This window comes from Westerdykella ornata, assembly GCF_010094085.1.
Source record: "Westerdykella ornata strain CBS 379.55 unplaced genomic scaffold EI97scaffold_7, whole genome shotgun sequence".
In the NCBI taxonomy this organism is placed as follows: domain Eukaryota; kingdom Fungi; phylum Ascomycota; class Dothideomycetes; order Pleosporales; family Sporormiaceae; genus Westerdykella; species Westerdykella ornata.
The window spans coordinates 827581-848124 of record NW_022986857.1 but is presented as its reverse complement, the minus strand read 5'-3'; the positions used below and the strand labels follow the sequence as shown (position 1 = coordinate 848124).

The 20544-nt window shown below is 52.7% G+C and overlaps 10 protein-coding genes and 1 non-coding gene across 11 annotated transcripts; 6 read left to right on the top strand and 5 right to left on the bottom strand.

Annotated features, from left to right (window-relative positions):
* Positions 1-810: 810 nt before the first annotated feature.
* EI97DRAFT_356754 (acyl-CoA N-acyltransferase) lies at positions 811-1365 on the bottom strand (the record flags this gene model as incomplete). Its single annotated transcript, XM_033794906.1, has 1 exon — positions 811-1365. A coding segment is annotated over one exon (555 nt), but the record flags the coding sequence as incomplete, so codon positions are not given.
* A 465-nt stretch (positions 1366-1830) lies between these two features.
* Positions 1831-2512, top strand: EI97DRAFT_374995 (uncharacterized protein; the record flags this gene model as incomplete). The annotated part of the gene is made up of 3 exons (XM_033795479.1): positions 1831-1886; positions 1956-2013; positions 2066-2512. 3 exons carry the CDS (start codon positions 1831-1833, stop codon positions 2510-2512), a joined length of 561 nt encoding a protein of 186 aa, XP_033655155.1.
* A 346-nt stretch (positions 2513-2858) lies between these two features.
* EI97DRAFT_432469 (S-adenosyl-L-methionine-dependent methyltransferase) lies at positions 2859-5936 on the top strand. Its single transcript, XM_033798171.1, has 4 exons — positions 2859-3313; positions 3372-3689; positions 3740-4424; positions 4471-5936. Exons 1-4 carry the CDS (start codon positions 3235-3237, stop codon positions 5585-5587), a joined length of 2199 nt encoding a protein of 732 aa, XP_033655154.1. The 5' UTR covers positions 2859-3234; the 3' UTR covers positions 5588-5936.
* A 968-nt stretch (positions 5937-6904) lies between these two features.
* On the top strand, positions 6905-8158 carry EI97DRAFT_299265 (uncharacterized protein). The gene is made up of 3 exons (XM_033794514.1): positions 6905-7534; positions 7604-8013; positions 8139-8158. Exons 1-2 carry the CDS (start codon positions 7023-7025, stop codon positions 7833-7835), a joined length of 744 nt encoding a protein of 247 aa, XP_033655153.1. The 5' UTR covers positions 6905-7022; the 3' UTR covers positions 7836-8013; positions 8139-8158.
* A 645-nt stretch (positions 8159-8803) lies between these two features.
* On the bottom strand, positions 8804-11013 carry EI97DRAFT_299224 (uncharacterized protein). Its single transcript, XM_033794513.1, has 3 exons — positions 10983-11013; positions 10701-10930; positions 8804-10645 (listed from the first exon to the last, which is right to left on the bottom strand). Exons 2-3 carry the CDS (start codon positions 10832-10834, stop codon positions 8944-8946), a joined length of 1836 nt encoding a protein of 611 aa, XP_033655152.1. The 5' UTR covers positions 10835-10930; positions 10983-11013; the 3' UTR covers positions 8804-8943.
* Positions 11014-11767: 754 nt separating this feature from the next.
* On the bottom strand, positions 11768-11860 carry EI97DRAFT_t40. Its single transcript has one exon. It is a non-coding gene; the product is annotated as a tRNA-Asp (tRNA).
* An 871-nt stretch (positions 11861-12731) lies between these two features.
* EI97DRAFT_432467 (DUF453-domain-containing protein) lies at positions 12732-14252 on the bottom strand. The gene has a single exon (XM_033798170.1). The coding sequence runs from the start codon at positions 13781-13783 to the stop codon at positions 12860-12862; it is 924 nt and encodes a 307-aa protein (XP_033655151.1). The 5' UTR covers positions 13784-14252; the 3' UTR covers positions 12732-12859.
* Positions 14253-14256: 4 nt separating this feature from the next.
* Positions 14257-15655, top strand: EI97DRAFT_299148 (GrpE-domain-containing protein). Its single transcript, XM_033794510.1, has 2 exons — positions 14257-14661; positions 14743-15655. The coding sequence occupies exons 1-2, from the start codon at positions 14401-14403 to the stop codon at positions 15178-15180; spliced, it is 699 nt and encodes a 232-aa protein (XP_033655150.1). The 5' UTR covers positions 14257-14400; the 3' UTR covers positions 15181-15655.
* On the bottom strand, positions 15478-17034 carry EI97DRAFT_299158 (insert subdomain of RNA polymerase alpha subunit). The gene is made up of 3 exons (XM_033794512.1): positions 16864-17034; positions 16243-16808; positions 15478-16193 (listed from the first exon to the last, which is right to left on the bottom strand). Exons 1-3 carry the CDS (start codon positions 16921-16923, stop codon positions 15830-15832), a joined length of 990 nt encoding a protein of 329 aa, XP_033655149.1. The 5' UTR covers positions 16924-17034; the 3' UTR covers positions 15478-15829.
* A 728-nt stretch (positions 17035-17762) lies between these two features.
* On the top strand, positions 17763-18882 carry EI97DRAFT_299151 (Calcipressin). The gene is made up of 2 exons (XM_033794511.1): positions 17763-18016; positions 18067-18882. The coding sequence occupies exons 1-2, from the start codon at positions 17885-17887 to the stop codon at positions 18733-18735; spliced, it is 801 nt and encodes a 266-aa protein (XP_033655148.1). The 5' UTR covers positions 17763-17884; the 3' UTR covers positions 18736-18882.
* A 550-nt stretch (positions 18883-19432) lies between these two features.
* On the top strand, positions 19433-20517 carry EI97DRAFT_416657 (40S ribosomal protein S6-B). Its single transcript, XM_033796898.1, has 3 exons — positions 19433-19905; positions 19994-20161; positions 20216-20517. The coding sequence occupies exons 1-3, from the start codon at positions 19450-19452 to the stop codon at positions 20309-20311; spliced, it is 720 nt and encodes a 239-aa protein (XP_033655147.1). The 5' UTR covers positions 19433-19449; the 3' UTR covers positions 20312-20517.
* Positions 20518-20544: the final 27 nt, after the last annotated feature.

Below are 20544 nucleotides of genomic sequence, written 5' to 3'. Positions count from 1 at the left end.
AACACCGCTCAGCATGGCATCGTTTCAGTAAAATCGCTCAGCACGTTTCTTTTCAGACCATGGCGCCACTGATGAATACCATCATCTTTTCACCATGCGGCAGAGCGGCATCGCGGAGTTCAGCGGTAGGGCTGTTCACTGAACTTTGTTGCCATCCAATTGCTGCAAGGCATCACCAATGCGCTCAGCCCTCCACTTCCTCGTTCCGTTATGCTATCATATGTATGTCGAAGAAAGATAGGGGTACAGCCTGTGAGTAGCGATAGCTACCGGTAACGGAGATTTGTGCCAACGGTCCGCCCCGCCTCCATGTGGAACGATATTGACGAAAGATTCCTTCAAAAACTGGTCTCTCAACGGAGAATTGAGGATGGGCTGACCCAGAGGAAGCTTGGTGTCTGAAATGCTCTTCTATAGCATGGCATAATGTGGGTATTGTCAGAATGCAGTGAGGAAGGCCCATTTTCGAGACCTGTCACCTGCCTCCATACTTCCTCGCCTTGCTCTTTGCAGCTGTCGAGCGATCCCATAATGTGCATGGCCCTGTTCCGAGAAAACCTCCCCGGTCGAGACCAAACTCAGAGGTTCTGCGGTATTCCTTGGCGCCGTGTTGCGCATGCTTTGACATATCCTTTGCCCATGTGGTTGGGAGTAGTGCTTCCTGCAAAGCATTGCATAGTGATTCCAGGCCCACCTGGAGTCATTCTGGCTAACTCCGGCGGAGTTCTGCGGCAACGAAGTCCCGTACAACCCCGCAACAAAGATCCAAGCTCTTCCCTTTCATTTGTTAACCGCATTACGGGCATCCAAGCTACCAAGCAAGTCGCCGACTCCAACAGGTCTCTTCACCAATACTGCTCCAGACGGCTTGAGTTTCCTATAATACTGCTCTTCTCTCCCAATCACCTCGAAACCTCTCTTCTTGTACCACTCCAAACCATCTTCGTTGGCTTCCCACACATGGGCTGTGATGTACTTGACCCCATGCTCTTGCGCTGCTTTCGCTGCAATGCGCTGCAGCAGGTGCGTCGCGATGCCATGTGAGCGAAAAGGGGCAAGCAGACCAATGGTGGAGATGTAGAGGTTGTTCGCAGGAAGGACCCGGCAACGAATGGCTCCAACCAACTGGGGCTTCTGATCGGAGGATGTGTTATCCTCATTCAAAGGCGTTGCATGCCAGACTGCCATGAGAGTCACACTATGATGTGGTTCGGTCATCGTTTCAGCGTAAAAGTGCGCTGGATATGGTATTGGTAATAGTAGGGAATTCAGCCGCTTAAATGAAGGCATAAGTTCCTCCGTTAAGGGTACAAGTTCGACATTTGGTGGCAGTGGCTTGAGGGTGAACGCATTTGATATTGAAGGATGATCCGGTCCAACCTGATTTGAGGCAACCCCCGGAGGGTCCAATCCAGAATGCGGCCGAGATAGGACTTCCGCCGCTTTTGTAAGAGCTTCCAAAGCATTGTTAGTCCCTGTTGGTTCGGCCTTCGTGATAGATGCAGGCTTCTTAAGCCATGCCGTGATGGATGACTGAAGCATGCTGACCCAGGCTATGGTCGTAGAGTTGTTCTGTCGTTACGCAACCAATGAGTCTTTAATCTAGGAAACGGTTTTCACCGTCAGGCAGTATGTCGGGATGCTGTCCAGGAATTGAGGATATATCTGTGTTGCGCTCACGAAGAAAAGATGGTGTTGAAGCCCAGGGGAGCCAACGCGGTCTATCCCGTTTCGATTTAGCGCGCTTGCGCTCTGCCAAGGCCTAGGTTTGTGATATCGGAAGCTCCAACAACCTTAAAGCGAGCACTTTTGTCATTCCGCACAGCAATCATGGGGTCGGGGAATTCCAAACCGACAGGGGACATCACTGAGCATGTCTTCTCTGCGTAAGTTGCGGTTTCCGGACGCAATGGTTTTCTGATATGATATCATGACTGACATGAACTTGCGCGCAGTGATGCACCTGTCCGCCTCTCCGGTACACTAGTAGACTCATTGCAAAAGAACACACATGTAAGACATATTCATGCGCCATTGGATCCACGCTGATGGAATTGACCTTCAGACCGACTCTGTGAGAGCGAAACAGCATGAGTTGCAATACCAACTCCGCCTCACCTCCGAGCTCGAGAAACTGCGTAACCAAGAGGCCGAGAAACTCGCGAAGCTGTACGATACCGTGTCAAGCGAACCAGAAGAGCCGCCCGAGCCGTCGTTGGCTGAGAAGTTGAGCGATGCGACCTCTAGCTCAGCGACACTTTCCGAAAAGCAAAGACAGAAGGACATGAGCCGCGATGTTGTGACAAAGGAGATTGAGGCGCTGAAGAAGAAATTGGAAGCGAGGAAGAAGCTGGAACAGGTGGATCCGGCGCTGAATAAGGCGAAAGAAGACGTCATTACTTGCCTGAGGCTGAATGACAGGCGGCCGCTTGACTGCTGGCAAGAGGTAGAGACTTTCAAGAGGGAAGTCGGACGGCTAGAGAAGGAGTTTGTAGAGAGGACCATACGGTGACCGCTTAAGATGGGCGGATTGGCGGATACGAGCCACTATCTACGGTCGGCCTGCTGAAGTGCAAAAGTGAGCTCTGCGACCGCTCACCGATGAGCTTTGAAGGCAAATATTCAAGCCTACCAATTCACCATCTGGGACCACTTCAAATACATCCGTTGTGTCAATAGCCCCGGCGATAAAATCATCTGCTTGACTTTCTACAGTGTCTTTTCCACTCCACGCCATGACTGAAGCCCTATCTGTTCGGCTTTCCCGCCCACGACTTTGAAGGTTTCACCTTCACCAGGTACCAATCTCATCATCTCGTTCTCTCACTTTCACCTGGACTAATCTTGTCCTTTCGTTAGGCTCATCTTCACCAAGTACTAATTTCTCTACTCTGTTCTCTCACTTTTCACCAGTCACCAATTTTCTCCCTTCGTTATCTCATCTTCACCGCCTGATTGCTGTCAAGCTAGCCGCTGTCGTCTCTCTTGTTCTCAACTTCACCTGTTGCAGGCGGTGAGAGCTAAGCGTTTGCTGCCACTACGAGCCGATACATCTCCTCGCCCTTCTCTTTCTATTTTCCCTCTCTCTCCTACAGCACTCTTCTCCTCCGCCTCGCATTTTCCACCTCCTTTCTGGTCGTCTCCGGTCATCAACCTAATTGCTTCTCTCTATACTTCCTTTCCGCCTGTCGGCATCTCTGTCGCTTCTCGCACCAGCCGCTATACTCCAACAACATGCCCGGTATCGAAGTTGTGGACCTGATTAGTGACGACGGAGAGGGTTACGACGAGGAACATGACGTTTTCGGATATGGTGAGTATTCTTTTGCTGTCCGTCAGCGGCGACATCTCAACTAACTACCATGCTACAGAGCCTGAAGAGAATGAGACTCCAGATCAAATCTCGTATATCGAGATTCAAGACGATGAAGATTCACTGGATGAGACGCCCACGACACCAACCGAATCGTTCCCCGAGGAAATAGAAGTCCCGCATATCGACCACCACGGCTGCGGCCGGATCAAGCCCGGAGATACAGTGGAAATGAAAAATGCATCTAGTGACAGTACTCTACGTGCCGGAGACTTCTTGAGGGTTGAAAAGGTCATTGAAGTTCTGGAGACGGGCGAGGTGAAGCTGCGGGGTTACGCAATGAGAAGAACAAAGCATCTGGCACCGCAATTTGACAGTAAGTCAGCGCGTATCCTACCAACAGCAATGCAACTAACTCTCCCTAAGGACACCTCAATGAGCTATTCATGAACTGGGAGGTTAGGCAAAACGACGAGAGGCGGCACTCAGACCAAGGCCTGCAGGATTTAGCACTCGATCACGTATCCCGGAAGCGCGAGTGTGTTCTAACCAATAGGCCATACCCATCCCTCAGTTTCCGTGACATCAAACCAGAAATACCGACCAGTATTCGTAAAAACGAGGAGGCCCGTGATTGGATCTATGAGCACGGAAGGCTCGTATGCAGATACCTGAACAAGGTCTTCGTGCATAAGGGCAAGGCTACATACACGGGGGAGGTTAGAAGCTTATATGAAGAAGAATGCGACGATACGAAAGCTTCGACGTCAGCTGCTGGGAAGCATCATCGACATTCGTCATCGGTCGAAATCCTCGACTCCGACCCCATATCAGAGCGCCCGCAGTTACCACAAAAATCTAGAAGATATAGATTCGGAGATTGTTTCTGCGGGGCTGGTGGCGCCTCCAAGGGTGCCTCCAACGCTGGACTCAAGGTGCTCTGGGGAGCAGATAATGACAAGACGGTTTTGGAAGCATATGAACTCAACTTTCCCGACGCATCTGCTATAGAGATCGATATTCACGAATTGCCCACATATATGACGAGGAAGAACTTCTATGTGGACATCCTCAATCTCAGTTGCCCGTGTCAGTTCTGGTCGGGCGCCCAGTAAGTGTGCCGCAAACACCTCAGCTTCGTTGCTAACATTGAGCAGTACTTGTCCCGGGCAAAACGACCAGAAAAACGTTGAAGCGCTCTACACGGTGGGACCTGCTATCAAGATCCTAAAGCCAAGAATAGTGTCGCTTGAACAGACACCAGGCTTGATCCGATTCAAAAAGCACAGATTATATTGGCGGTTCTTAATCCATCAGCTTCTTAATGAGGGTTACAATGTTCGTTACACTGTTGAGAACTTTGCAGAATTTGGGCTCCCCCAGCGTCGGACGCGCCTGCTCCTGCTCGCCGCAAAGCGGGGCATTCCCTTGCCTCCGTTCCCTCGACCAACCCATGGACCCTTTGGGAGTGGATTAAAACCGCTGGTGTCCATCTGGGATGCGCTGGCGCCGATTCGGCAGCTTCCACCGGGCACCCGCGATCACTACCACCAACCGTGGGAAGAAAAGCGCGTCAACGGAATTCCGTATAATCCAAGAGAAGGACCCATGATGAAGTGTATCACCGCCAGTGGAGGGCCTGCTGCTCTCTATTTCGACGGGACCCGCCGTTTCACGCCTCGAGAGGCCTCGTGCTTGCAAGGGTTCGACCTAGACTTCTATCTGGCTGGATCAAAGACACAGGCAATGCGACAAGTGGGGAACGCATTTCCGCCCATAATGGCCGAGCTAGTGCTCCTGTCAGCGGCACAGACACTGGAAGCATTTGATCATGGCCTTATTGACAAGGAAGAAGATATACTCGACCTTTATGAGACTCTTACCGCCAAAGGCATCGATCTGAACAGTTCTTCCGCAGCTTCGTCGCCTTCTTCGCCGTTCTCGTCTGAGAATTTGGCTTCCTCGTCTTCGTCGGGGCCTTCCTCTGGGGAGAATAACTTCCGCTATCTGAACCGTCTACGGCGTTCGATCGTACCAAAGAAGAGGCTCCGGCTCTTTGGTGCTGTGCCTCGGATCGAAGCGAGGCCGGATCGAAGGGTGAAAAAGAGGGCTGCTGCTGGCTTCGGTCTCTTCGTCGACGGCGGAGCTGACGACGATGATGGAGCGTCTGAGAGGCGTAAAAGAATTAAACAGGACAGCCCGGCGACTCAGCAAAAGCAGATAGAGGAGCAATTCTGGCGTGAATATGGGGGTAAGACAATTGAGTTGGACTGAGATGTATACGGCGTCCGATGTCGAGTTCTCTGAAGGGGAGCCACGGAATTTCCCGACTGTGTTCCTTCACGGTCGCTTTCTTCGCTTTCTTCGCTTTATTTTTCACTTCTTCATCTTCCCTTTTAATTATTTTCTTCTACCTTCGTGGTTCTGCGACGGCAAAATGTGTTTCTGCACTTTTTGCAATCTGCCAGCGACCAATTTCCTCTCTTTTGCTCAGGTTATTGGCAGGGGGAGAAAGCTCTTCGGCTCCTTGCATTATGCAGATGCTTTCGGCGGAAGCACCAGCTGCCAGAATGCTATTAGATCGTCATAATCTGGCTAGGTTCTTCTGCGGATGATATAGACGAATAACACTTTCTCAAAATCCCAGCCTCTATCACAAGTATCTGCACAAGTGCATCCGCCCATCTAACAAACTCCTCAAAACCACACCGACATTGCACAAACGAACTAGTAGCTAACAGACTTCAGAGGCCTCGTGGTGCCCAACTATAGATAGTCCACGGCATTTATATCAATTCGTCATCCGACATATCCGTTCGAGCCTGTCTGTACCTGGCCAATGTGCCCCTGAGCGGCGTGAGAGAAGGGCCGGGCCGGGCACCGGTGAGGAATACTAAGGGCACCTAAATTCCCTAGTCGTCCTGAGACAGTTCCTCAAGGAGCTATTTATTGAATTCTGCTGCTCCTGTACTCGCAACCTCGACGTTGGTGTCCTACAGCAAGCAGCACCGGATCTGTCCTGTGTCCACTTCGTCATGCCGCAGCACAACAGTCACTCGGGGCCGTAGGCTTGAATCGCATGTACAGACGCCGATCGGATTCGCGCCATCGAGCTGCATGCATCATCTCCTCGATGACTGATGACAAGTGGATTCTCAACGCAGGGCCCTCTGCCATACAGTAGTACCACAGCACTGTTTAGTTCAAGGCCCGGCTTATTGATAGTTAGCGACGAATGGATCTATGACATCATAGTAAAGGTACGGTTGGTGCAGCGTGACCCATCTGGGAGAACTATCCAACGCAATCATTTGGGCATTCCTGCCAGCGAAGCGTGGCTGGGTCCAAGAAAAGCAGAGAAATCCAAAAGGCACACTTATTTCCTTCTTTTCTTTCCACAATCTCAAATCGAGCCTGGAAGCTTCTCCTAACAGGTGGTCTGCTCCTCGAATATTCTCAACCGCGCTTTCCATCACGACAACCTCTCACCACAACACCACCACATTTCATCATTCCTCAATTGATTCTTTTCTTGAAGCGGTCTATTATCCTCTCTCCGCCGTCACTCAACCTCCGCAACTATCTCTCATCAGGCCACCAATCACACTTCGCCCTGCGCCGGCGTTGGACCCTCGACGTCAGCCTTGCAACCAACCCCTCGTCCGTGTTCTGACCCGGTTTTGAGCCCCGCCAACCCTAGCACTGCAACATGGCCCTCCTCGCCTTCAAAGCAATCGATTACGGCGCAGACCACATACCAGATCGCTTCTGGGAAAAGCTTCCAGGTGGCTTCTTTACGCCCGCTGACAAGAAGAAGGCGAAGCACAAGAACAGAGACGGTCGAACGAGGCGGGAACTGCCACATAGCAGCAGTGAAGAGCGACGAGCCCACAGAGATACAAACCCTCCAACCGATTACTCCGATTTCAGCGCGTACGACGATACAGACCACGAGCGCGAGTATAGGGACAGACAGCGTCGGCGCCGTGCCAAGAGCGTTGGACAGAGCCCGAGCCGCGAGATAAACTACGGCCGTGGTAGAGACGGAGGAATACAACGAAGCAGTGACTTCGACGACGTATACGACATGGATCGCTCAGAGCGTGCGCCGCAATTTCCTCCCCCTCCAGCCTCCGAGTACAAGCCATACAACCCGGCAGACTATGCTCCACCCATGGGGAACGAGTACGGCCGACGCTCGTCGGCCAGGCCCGAGTACGGGTATGCGCCTCAGGTAATTAACGACTCTCCTCGTCTTTCTCCTAGTGGTCCGTTACTAACACCCCTCAGCCCTCAGCGCTTCACCCTTCAACCGCCCAGGCACGGTACACACCCGCAGGCTACTCCCCCTCTCCGATTCCTCCACCCGGCGCAGACTACAACCTCTACCAACCCCGCGAGTACGAGCCGCCTGTCCCAGAGGCATACAGCCCCCAGCCAGCACCTTACAAAGCGCCCGGCAACTCTTACCCTTCCCCACCACCGCTCTACCGGCACCGGTCCCGCTCTCAGCCTTCCATAACCTCGTACGAAGACAACCAACTCACCCCCTACTACGAGCCGCCGAGTCGTCATGACAGCAACTCATCTTCGCGGCGCCATCGTCACGATCACGATGATGGAAAGCGTCACAGGGCAAAGTCAGCTGGACACCGCCGTGGCCGCAGTCGCGGTCGGGTTGCTGACAAACTTCGCGAAAGGTTCGAGCACCTCGACTTGCGTGATCGCTTGCATGATAAGCATTTGACCGCTTCGGTGGGAGGTGCGTTGGCAGGAGGTCTTGCAGGTAGAGCTGTGGGAAAGGGGACGCTGAGCACGCTTGTAGGTGCGGCGATTGTTGGATTTGGGGGCAGTGAGTTGGAGAAGAGACGTGAAAAGTAAGTTAGATATGTGGAGTCGGAACCGTGTGTGTTGAGGAGATCAGCCTTGACTTCCACTTCTGGGACACTTTACTGATATCTCTTCCTTTGGCAGAAAGAAAGCCGCTCGCGGAGCCTCACCACCTGGCGACCGACACCGCAGCCGCAGCAGGAAACGAGACGATTACTCGCGCTCACCGTCCCGTGACCGGCATAGACATGATTATTCGGATCACTACGACAGTTACAGCAGCGATTCTGAGGCCGATCATCGCCGCTCCTCAGCTAGGAGGAGGCGCAGCTCCAGGCGCTCCAGGCGCGATGATGAGGACAGGTTTTAGGGTGTAGTGAGTGGTCGAGGAGTTGGTGGGATGACATCTGCCTCTAGAGGACATGGCTTGCTTGTCCACTTCTTTGTCACTGGTTTGCTTGCTTCTGGTTACTGCTTTGTACGTGTAGCAGGGTGCTATGGTGCGATGATGACGATTCATGATTAATGAGTTATGAGTAACGAACCATCCATGATAGATTCTGCTCTACGAAGGCATGGATCTCCCTTTTGGCAGAAAGGTTGATGAAGCGTGTGGGGTTTTTGCCGGTGTATTGATTACTTTTGATACATGGTCTTTGTTTTGCTCGTAGCAATCTCCGATGTGCTTCGTAAGACCATAAATGCACCCGTGAATCTATATAGCACATCATAACACATGATCCGTACACAAAAGAAAGTCTTATGATCCTTTCCGATCAATCGTATCGTCTTCTGCTCTCTTAAATCTGATCCCATATCGGACTCTTATTCCGTCTATGCCCACCGCCGGCCCAGTTTCTTCTCAACGGGCAGTCCGTCCTCGGCGACGACGCTTTCAACGAGGGATACCTTGAGAGACTGGTGTCTCCACCATACAGGCCATCAGAGATATCGATAAAGTCGTCAATGTGAGATGCCTGTGTGTGAGAGATCTGAGGATTGGGAATGGAATTAGGGGCAGCGAATCTCTGGTGGGCGTATTCCGAACGATAGTCTTCTTCATCGCCGAGGAAGGGGTTTCGTGGACTATACTCTTCGAAGGGAGAGACGTATGGGGAAGCAGAGCTACTTGAGCTCCGCCGTCGATGTTGCTGCTGCGCCATTTGTGTCGCTAGATGTGGTCGGTGAGGTCGGTTCCGCTCCGCCATCATCGTCTGATGTAGCAGGGGCTGAGATGCTGCATGTGCGGCCGGATTATTCGGCGGAGTCGTCTCGACTACACTTCCCGTCCTCAGAGGCTTGCGTTTGATTTGTGAACCCCCTGGGACGGGAGGCGTGGGGATGAGCCCATGTGGCGGAAAATGTCGTTTCACAGCCTGAGGATGTCTTGGTAGACCTTCGCGTGGGAGGATGGGAGATTCAACATATGTGCCGCCTTCGTCTGGTTCGGAGACTTCGGTGACGGAATGGAGGCTTGTGTAGCTTGTTCGCCTTCCGCGAGCGCGATTTGAGCTGTGGGTGTGGAGGAGAGCGGGAGCCACGACGGGCTGTGTTGGTGGTTGGGGTATCTGATAGGGGTTGTTCGCGGGGACTATGTTGTTATTGAGCGTAGGCATTGATTCTCCGCTGCTGGAGGTGTCGTGTATCGGTTCGTCGTCCCAGGTCATGTTGTGTAGATCTGAGAATGATGTGCTAGAGTTGGGATTGAGAAGACGTTCGTCTGGTTCTTGTCGAACTGGTTCCTCTTGGAAGGCGAAACGAGGGATGAAGCCTGGGGATGAGGGGGGAATGGACCCATCGACTTTCTTGCGGCGGTGTCGTCTTAGGAGCGTACAACATCCAAAGAGAAGGGCTGCAGCTCCAAGGATGCCTAACGGGACTCCGAGGCCAATGCCAATCTTCTGCGCTCTTGACCGATCTTCATCGTCAGCCAGAGGAGCTGGTGGCGCATCTGGGATGGAGGTTGACGTTGGAGCGGTCGAGGCTGCTGTTGGAGCAGATTCAGCCCCACTGGCTCCTGAAGTCGACGTGCCGGCTGCGCTTGACGCAGTACTTGTGGTAGCCAGGGTCATGGATGGAGAGGCTGCAACCGTTGTCTCCGAGTCAACGGGGCCGTGAGTACTCCGAGCTGGCCCTGAGCTGCCATCCTGACTTTGAGATTGGACTGATCCTGTGGTTTGAATCGGACCTGTTTGTACAGGCGGACTCTGAACAGTTGAAGCTGGCTGGCTTGGATCTGTTTCAACCGGGTGACTGGGCACATCTACTGTCTGTGACGGATTCACCGGTCCAGTGGGAGATGGTGGCACAACGGCCGTTGCCGGTCCAAACCGCTCGATCAGATACACCTGTATCTCCCAAGGTAGCTCTGAAAACCAGGGCGGTTTCTTATCATCCAGGAACTCTTCCCAGAGAATGCTCGACGCGGCTGGAATGTTGGTCGCAGCTATCCTGCGAAGGGATTCTGGTACGGCTGTGAGAAGGATTTCTGCGAGTGATATCCTTTTCTGCGTTTTAGTTTGAGGAGTCATAAGCCTTCGGTTGAGGGCGTACTCACGCATCGGGCTCCTGCCTCCTCGCCAATTCTATCTCGGACATACTGGGTGCCGGTGTAACAACGGGCGTTGGAACCATTCTCCCTATTCCGATCCCAAGCGGCACGCTCATCAAGACGACGAAAAACGAGTGCATAACGACGGTGAGGTAGGTAACGAATGGAACAGAAAGAAAACGGAAATGAGTATCAAAAGCGTGAAATCGCCTTCACGAGAAGCACTATGCGACCACCTTTCTCAGAGTATTACTTCTCCACGAGCCCTCAAAGTGGGCACCCACTCACCCTTATCCCATCTCGCAACCCTCGTCTATCGAGGTGATTGCCACACCAGCGTGGCCACAGCCCACTTCCATGTCTCCAGGAATCCGTCATGTCGATCGTGACAATCAGCGGTCCGGGGCCTTCCTCCGCACGGCTAGGGTCCCGAGCCGACTGCCCTCATTAGCCATAGCCGGGGGATGCGATTTTGCGAATTAGGATGTGGGAGTTCATGGGATCGCGGGTTGTGGTTGGATGGGATAGTTGCTGTGGCGAATGTGGCGGTGCATTGAACGGGTGGCGTTGTTGAAGTGATGATGTGTAGCCTCTCGAATCCACTTTCATGGAATCGTCCCGGTCCGGGGGAGAGAGGAGGGTGGTATTTTTAGATGATTCGAGGCGGGTTCTGAGGCTAATCGTGGTGGATAGAGTCTGCAGGTTTGAGGACAGTACTGGCGTCGCTAGTTTATAACGAATAATTATAAGGTGCCTACGGCAGAAAGAACTCGTAGCTCTTTTGAAAGACGAAGAATTCGGTGGGACATTTTCGGCAGCATAGCATAGCCTCGCGACGGCATATCCCTTCAAGTGATTAGAATCAACGTTCTAAGAAAAGAAGAGCCGCTACACATAACATTAAGTTATTACAGGAAAATAAAGGGACGTAGTATAAAGCAGTAGGGAAAGGATTTTTGTCACTATTGCCTTGGTTTTGCAGTGCTTTGTAGCTATGATAACTTCTCCCTCTGCCCCGTTCTTCGTGCTGTTTTGACCTGGGGCAAAAAAAAAAAAAGCAAAAAAGAAATGAGCTCTCCGACGGGGAATCGAACCCCGGTCTCCCGCGCTTGCTATTCACGAAGTGAATTGACAAGCGGAAATCATGACCACTAGACCATCGAAGATGTCGCCGCTTCAGGCGGATGGTTGTTTGGATGGAAATTGCTTTTCTTTTTCGGTTTATATACTAAGAGTCCAATCCTATTAAATTTGTCGGGGTGTCGTCGTTTTGACCGTAAGAGATTTGGAAGGGGCGGATTGTGGGAAAGCGGGTTCGCGCGGCGCTAGGAAGGCGCTGGGGGGTTCTAGATTTACTGCTTCTTCTCACATCCGACTGAACATCCCCCTGCACTTCCTCTGTACTGCTCCTTTCCACGTCCAGTCGAACCCCAAGTAGGCGCAGCATTTTAGCAGGTCTTACAATACGCTTTATAGTATGCCTTTATCTGTACAGTAGGTTCTAAAACGAAGCTCCACCCGTAGCATTATTAGGTTGTCCGCTTGACTTGCGTCGGGTAGGTAACTCCACCTACAGAGGAGCAGCGGGGTGTTCAGTCGGAGTGGAAAGCCGTAGTACAGGGCCGAATCGGTGGACAGACAATATGTACAAGGGGCTCGCATGCAGCCATGTACGGTCCACGGTTGCAATTATCATTCTATGAACCACACCAAAAGTGCTGCGATGAAGAGGAGAGAAAAGACCATGCATTCCAAGCTAATCAGTCCACTCGCAAAGACCCGCACGCCCTACCAACCTTTCCGCCAAAAGGAAATGCATACCTTGGCAGAGAAGACGATGCGATTGATCAGAACGGATCATAAGACTTTCTTTTGTGTACGGATCATGTGTTATGATGTGTTATGAACTCCGTGGAATCGGTGCATGACCGCGTTTTGGATTTAATCAAGAGGGTACAGCTGGGTCTGGGAAGGTACATTTTGCGCGGTTGTTGCGCTTGGTATCATTATGTATTTGTACGCCTTTACGATCTTTACGTGGTTCTCACAATGTTAGGGAAATGACTTATCCTATCATTTACATTAGCAAATGGTGAATGGATAAATGGAATCGTGTATTATCCAGCAGTGCGAACGTTTTGATTCCATATACCTTCAAATAAGCATCATTTCCCCCCAGATTCTTCTACGAAAGCCATCCCAAGGTTATAAGAACGGGATATACTCCCCAGTCCTTGTTCCTCTTCCCCTGAATCGGTCCAGAAAACCTCCCCTTCGAAGATCCGCCTAGCCGTCCTGTACACAGAAGCCGATAGCGGCAAATGCGGCTTCTCAGGGTCCATGCTCGCACTGACTTGGATCTTCCCACTAGCATGTCCAATCGTCAACATATCTTTCGTCGTCGACTCTTTTGCAAGTAGCTGCTCGACAACCGTCCCTGGGATCTTAGCAGCAACGGCCGAAGTCAGTGCCGCAGTCAAAGGGATGGCGCGATGAGGCTGCTCATCCGAGAGAAATCGTATCACAACATCGACATGCTCCTTCTTGACCGTTTCGCCTGAAAGCACAGGATGCGTGGCAGACGTGGAGACAATACCAATCTTCGGAATCGTCCCAGCCACCTTGTCTTCTGACTCCGCGATGCCCATGGCGACCGTCGCTGCTCTTCTGATCCGCTCAAGGAGTTCCAGTTTCTCGGGCAGATTGTTGAAGTCATTGGGAAGGATGGTCCCTGGGATGTCCACATCGTCTGCGCGGATGAAGATAGCGGGGTTGGCGCCGTCTACGCAGGATACTTGGAAGCCTAAAATGGTGTCCGTTGCGTTGCCTGTTGGGAGAACCTGTCCAGTCTTGGAGCCGTACGGATTCAGGAATTCGAGTTTGATCTTCGCACCCTGACCTGCGACGCCATCGAATGTGAAGTTTCCTTGCACAGCAGCTTGATCTCCAACGACATCAAAAGTCGATTTGAGTTCCTGTCCTGTATTCGTGTTTCTTATCCGCACTGTTACTTGCCCATTCGATTCAGCGTAGTATTTCTTATCCAACAAACCAGCATTGTACGCATAGGGGCCGATAGCACTGCTCATATTCCCACAGTTCCCCGCTACATCCACGACGCCATTGTAAATACCCATTCCAACGAAGGTATAATCGATACAATCATTGTCGACTTCCGTTCCTTCCGGAACTCGATTTTCCACGAGGCAGATCTTGGAGAGGGACGATATTCCCGATCCCATGCCGTCGAGCTGGCGACCATACGGGTCCGGCGATCCCATCACCTGCCGGAATATGGAAGGCCATTTTGAGCAGTTGGTAGGGAGGTCCTTGGGCTGGAATATCACCCCGCGAGAGGTGCCTCCGCGATAGTATGCTGCTTTAATGGCCTGCTGCGGCGCCGAATTGGTTGTGACATTGGATACATAACGTCTTGCCTGTGTCCACGAGCGTGAGGAAACAAAGAGAGCAGTCCTCATCTCATGTCCTGGCTTGAAATCGCTGGCATCACGGCAACTAAGAAGATGCAGGTGCCTTTATTTATTAGTAGGGTAACGTTATCCGCGGCACTGAAGTCCCGCCACGACCGCACGGCCCCTTCAACCGAGCAACGCCCAGCCTGGGATTTACGTACAACTCCGCCGAATATTTTTTTACTGTATCTTTACTACAAACAAACGCAACACGACCATCATCGCCATTCACTATGCTTCAGAGGACCCTTTTCCGCTCATCAAGACAGGCTGCGCGCTGCGTAACACGGTCGCAGGCGCCCTTCGCTGCGCAGGTTCCTAGACAGGTCGGCGCGATAAGATGGTATGCGGAGCAGCCAACTGCGAAGGAGGGCGAGACAGCAGCACAGAAGACGAGTGGAGAGCAGGCATCACAGCAGCAGCAGCAGCAGAATGAGGCTACTCAACTAAAAGAGCAACTCGAGAAGAAAGATATGGAGATAATTAACCTCAAGGTACGTCGTCAATCTTCATCCGCAGTCATTTATGCATAACAACATCACGAAACTCTTATACTAACATCCACCTTCAACCAGGACAAATACCTCCGCTCCGTCGCCGACTTCCGCAACCTCCAAGAGCGCACAAAGCGCGAGATCCAAGCCGCAAAGGACTTCGCCCTGCAACGATTCGCCAAGGACCTCATCGACAGCGTCGACAACCTCGACCGCGCCCTCACCACCGTGCCCGCCGAGAAGCTCTCGAGCGGGGAGAACCCGGACCTCGTCACCCTGCACGACGGCCTCAAGATGACCGAGTCCATCCTCCTGCAGACGCTGAAGAAGCACGGTCTGGAGCGGTTCGACCCGTCGCTCGAGCAGGAAAAGTTCAACCCGAATATCCATGAGGCCGTGTTCCAGGCGCCGCAGCCGGATAAGGAGGATGGGACGGTTTTCCACACGCAGCAGAAGGGCTTCATGCTCAATGGCCGCGTGCTGCGCGCCGCAAAGGTCGGCGTTGTGAAGAATTCATAAGGAGCACCAAGAGCACCGCCATCGCTTTAAACCTCACTCCCGACAGGTTCGACGGCGCGTGTGCCACGAATGCGTAATTCGTATGCGCCACGAATTCCTGTTACTCGAATTTCTCTCATCTACCTTCCGTTGTACAAGTATTTCTTCGGGACAATGGCGTTATTCCGCGCTCTCGGAGGTTGTAAAAATATTCCCCTCTCTCGCATCTTTAAGCATGTATGAAAAAGATGGTCTGGCTGGCATATGCCGTGTCCGATTTGTATAGTATAATTGGTTTTATGAAGCCGAGGAAGGCAGCCAAGGCTGTCTGAATGGAGAGCGCTGCATCGAGGCAGTAGATGGTTCTCAGCCACCCCTTATCATCAAACCTGCAAGTTCGTGATGGGAGATACTTCAGTTACGTTAAGGCAAGATGCATCTTATGAAATCGCCATATCTCTCTCTATACAAGGAAATCAAGCTGAAACGGCCTTTTTGAATATCTTGATACTCCTTGCCCATCCGAAACTCCACCCAATGCTTATATAGTTATAAAGACTCTGATCCTGATCCTACAGCCTGACAGAAGCCCATAGACACAATCATGCACCTCGAAGCGTGATTTGTACAGGGCATGTGTCACGTGTCATGTAAACACTAGAACTGACATCTACCAAGGATTACCGCCGTATGCTGAAGTGGCACCACCATACGCCGTGGCACTTGGGCCTCCCCCACCATAGGGAGTCGTATAGCCAGCATCCTGGCCTCCGTAGCCCATCCCGTTCATCGTCGGGCTCTGCGCACCTCCAAAATCGAGATTGTCGCCGGCATCGCCACCCTTGAGCTCTTGTATAACAGCTGCCAACTTCTCCTGTAGCGTCGAGATACCCTTGGTCACAATCTCGTCGGGCGGCATGCCACCGACCGTCTCGACGTCGAAGAAGAAGCGGGTGGGAACGGCGTCGTAGTCAAAGGGCTCCCCTTCTTGGGGTGGGACACCATCCATGTTGAGATGCTGCTCGTTGACGGGCCTGTGATGGTGTGAATGCTGGCTTTAGAGAGAACGCGCTCCAAACGTACCATTCCTTCTTCGGATCCTCCTCGTACCAGTAGTCCAGATGCCGTAGTCTGTTCCCCGGATCGTATTCAAATCCCACCGCGGCAGTAGGCGCCCATTTGGCATGCTCCTTCGCGATGCCCTTCTTAGCAATACACCGCATATGTATCGCCTGGCCCCTCCTCAGCTTCACTATACAGCTCCCGAGTCTGTCCGGGTCCGTCAAAACGGGATTCCCCAGCTGCTGATTCCCTCTACTCGACGTAATGACCAGATCCCTCGCATACACCTTCATCACGTCGCTCGACTCGCATTTGGCCTGCAGCGTCAACACCACCGAGCACAGCTCGCAGTACCCGTCACACTCGCAATCCCGCGAATAGAGCAACTCGTCGATTCCCTTCGCCGAGAGCGGGATGAGACCCAGGCGGTGGCATATGAATTCGTCGGCGAGCACGGAGGTGTTGTCTAGGACTTCGACGACGTCGATGGCGAGCGTGGGGATCTCGGCGAGCATGGTGCGGCGGAGCGAGTTTGCGGTCTCGAGGTTGGAGTTTTTGATGACGAAGTGGGCGCGTTCGTTGCTGGCCTGGGTGGACATTAGTTTTGCGTGTAGCTGAGAGGTAGGCAAGGCGAATGCGTACTTCGATGAAGGCGATTTGGAGGTCGCCATTGTCTTCTGGGGGGAGCAGGTCGTCGTCCATGGTGGCGGTTAGGTTAGATGATTCAGGTTATTCGTCCCGGAGAGTCGCCTGTAAAAGCGCGCAGCCGTTTACGTTCCTGATAGAGGGTATTAGTGGGTGGTGTGAGTCTACGGATGGTTGCTCTTGTTCACGTTCACTTTCTTTGAGGTGAATGCGCCCGGGCGGCCTGCCCAGGGAAGATCGCGCTAGGCTAATTAGGTTTAGCGGCTCGAACCTGCCTGAGTACATTGTACACCTACTTGTAGGTGCAACACAACAGCCTTGCATCTTCAATGGTACTCGGACAGAACTGCTGCGGCAATAGATTTTACGTTCACTTCGGCGAATCCCCAGTAATATGCCAACGAGCATTTACTGCCCATATCGATTCACGGACCTCCCAACGAAGGGTGTACAACGAACTGTTCACTGCCGCAGCCAATCTCACCAAACCAGAAGCTTACAGAGGAAGGACGCGTAACAGTCTCATTTGAAATATTGAAAGGATGAAAAAGGGGGTGACTTAGACGGTAGTGCAGGCTGACTCTCAGAGACTAGAAGCGCAAGCGGGTGACGATTCTCTCCGCACATATCAGATCCAGGCCCGAGTGACGTCGAGGCTGTGTTGGGCGAGCTGCGCAAACCATCCACATACGCAAGGCTGGCGATGTCCAAGGTCAATCCGCAGCGCATTCTGCCACGCCCGTTCAGCAAATTTCTGTACACAGAATTCCACATTCAGGGCAGTGCAGGGTGGCCAGGAGATCAGGAGTTGAGCATGCGGTCGTCAAATGCTCGTGCTTGGCAGAAGGTGGCGGAGCTGAGACGGTTGCGGAAGACCAGACCACCGACGTCCATAGAATACCTACATATTTGAGAACTCCTCGCCCTCCTAAATTACAGTTCAACATCCAACCCACAACTTCCCAGCTGCCGATACCCTCAGATTTCCATATCACTCCCATAGCTGCTCCTCCCCAACATGTCAGGAGAAGTAACCTCGTCCGCGCACCCGCGACCATCGTCTCGAGCGAAGTCGCCACTTTCGCTGGATCTAACCGACCTGCCCCCGCTGGTGGAGCCCTCACCTCCCTCCAATACCCTAATCATCACAGTGAGTAGCTGGAACATGCGCCGACCAGTTACTGTACTAACTCCGCTCAGAATCTCCTCGAGCCTGAAATCTTCCATCCCGCGAACCTCGTTCAGATCCGCGAACTCATCAATCAATATGCTCGGATACACACCTGGGCGCCGCTGAAGTCCTTCCGCCGAATAGTAACCTCATTCTTCGACGTTGATTCCGCCATCCTCATACGGCAAAAGCTCGACGGAGAAACTCTCATGGGTTCCCGCATCCGAGTGTACTTCGGGCTGAACACACCCTTGAACCCAAGCGACCAACACCTACCACTACCCAAGTCGGACAAGCTCTTCTTCATTTCTCCGCCGCCTTCGCCTCCGATGGGCTGGGAAATGCAAAATGAGGAAGCACCCAACAAGATTGTACACGCAGAAGACCTGGCTAGCGCACTAGCGAAACTGCACGCACACCACATTGACGACCCGGACCATGCAATGGATGGGGACCTACCACCAAGCCCAATCACCCAAAGGCGGCGAACCGGTAGTGCGACTGTCGTGTATGACCCTGTCGATCATGGCGGCAGTCCAGATCTGCCTGCGATTGCTGTTGAAGACACGACCGATAGTCCTGCGCCTTTGACGCCAAATGTCGATGCTATGGAGGGAATTGAAGGTCCAATAGCGCAACAGCGTGCGCAAGGCAAAACACTCGCTACAGCGAGGCCTCCCGTCGAACTCATGCATTGAGTGCCGTTGCGATTGCCGTTCTCTCTTGTATATTAGTAAATGCCTAGGTCCCTTTGGGTTATGGTCATGGTCTGGGTTGGCGTTATATATATGGGTGGAACACAATGGCGACCTTGGTTGATACGGGGCTAGGTGTTGATTGTTCCTTCAGGAGCAAGTTCGAACACTTCCCATCTGGGCAAATACCATTCGCACACTCCGTTGCCATAAAAGCTCTGGGCACCTTTGATAATATTTCCTGGGCAATGCAAGCTTCGAATATGACAATGGCTGATGATTGAGAATGGAGTGTGTTTAGTAATGTTTCCAATTATACACAACCAATTGATGCGCTATACCATGCATCCCCCAATAATGTGGCGCACCGAAACTCGGGTTTCTCTCTGCAACGGATCCAAATCGTCGCTGGTGAAGAAAATGGCTGTATGCGGTTTGATACCTAAGTCCATCTGTGATTGCGTGGGATAGGTGAGGAAGCGGGCACGTGTTGTCTGGCATGTGTTCCAAGGTTGTCTCGTACCTGAGGAATTGTCGGCGCGGATTAACTATCACCCTAGCGTCCTCGCTACCGACACCCACCGCAGACCGCCCGAACATTTCGAACCAGCAAAAGCGACCTTCCGAAAACCAACCGCGCGGAGTAAGTCCAACACGCTTGCTATTCGCATTCGATCCCCGTTGACATTTTTTTTCGCAGGCAATTCAGCCGTCAAGATGAAGCTGAACATCTCGTACCCCGCCAACGGCACGCAGAAGCTGATCGAGATTGACGATGAGCGCAAGCTCCGCGTCTTCATGGACCGCCGTATGGGCCAGGAAGTTCCGGGCGACAGCGTCGGCGACGAGTTCAAGGGCTACATCTTCAAGATCACCGGCGGCAACGACAAGCAGGGTTTCCCGATGAAGCAGGGTGTCATGCACCCTACTCGTGTCCGACTTCTGCTCTCCGACGGTCACTCCTGCTACCGCCCCCGTCGCACCGGCGAGCGCAAGAGGAAGAGCGTCCGTGGCTGCATCGTCGCCGGAGATCTCTCCGTCCTCGCCCTTAGCATCGTTAAGCAGGGAGAGAACGACATCCCCGGTCTCACCGATACCGTACACCCCAAGCGCTTGGGTCCCAAGAGGGCTACCAAGATCCGTCGCTTCTTTGGCCTCAGCAAGGAAGATGATGTGAGTTATCTCATAGCTTCTTCGCCAATCCTTCTCGCCAAGGGTTGAGTCTGAGTGCACAACATGATTCTGATTGTCTATGTCATAGGTCCGCAAGTTCGTTATCCGCCGTGAGGTTCAGCCCAAGGGAGAGGGCAAGAAGCCCTACACCAAGGCCCCCAAGATCCAGCGTCTGGTTACTCCCCAGCGTCTGCAGCACAAGCGCCACAGGATCGCGCTCAAGCGCCGCCGTGCGGAGGCTTCCAAGGATGCCGCGGTATGTTTTTACACCTCGAGACTGTTGCTGCAGATACTAACCGGTTTCATGTAGAACGAGTACGCCCAGATTCTCCAGAAGCGTATCAGCGAGGCAAAGTCTGCCCACGATGAGGCCAAGAAGAGGAGGGCTTCTTCCATGAAGCACTAAGGGGTGGTGTTGGATGTACAAGTCGGTGGAATGACATATTCGGCGTCGGGCTCCCTTATGAAAACTTGGGGTTTCTGGGCATGGTTCATATCATGGGCTCCTACGGCGCGGCAATTGTTTCTCAGATAGGGCAATTGCACCTTGAAAACAGCCGACACTTCGGCGCTTCTAATCCGTTGTGTGATACCCTTTTTCTAATCGGCGTCGCGAGCCTACAGTCCCACGTGCTTCAC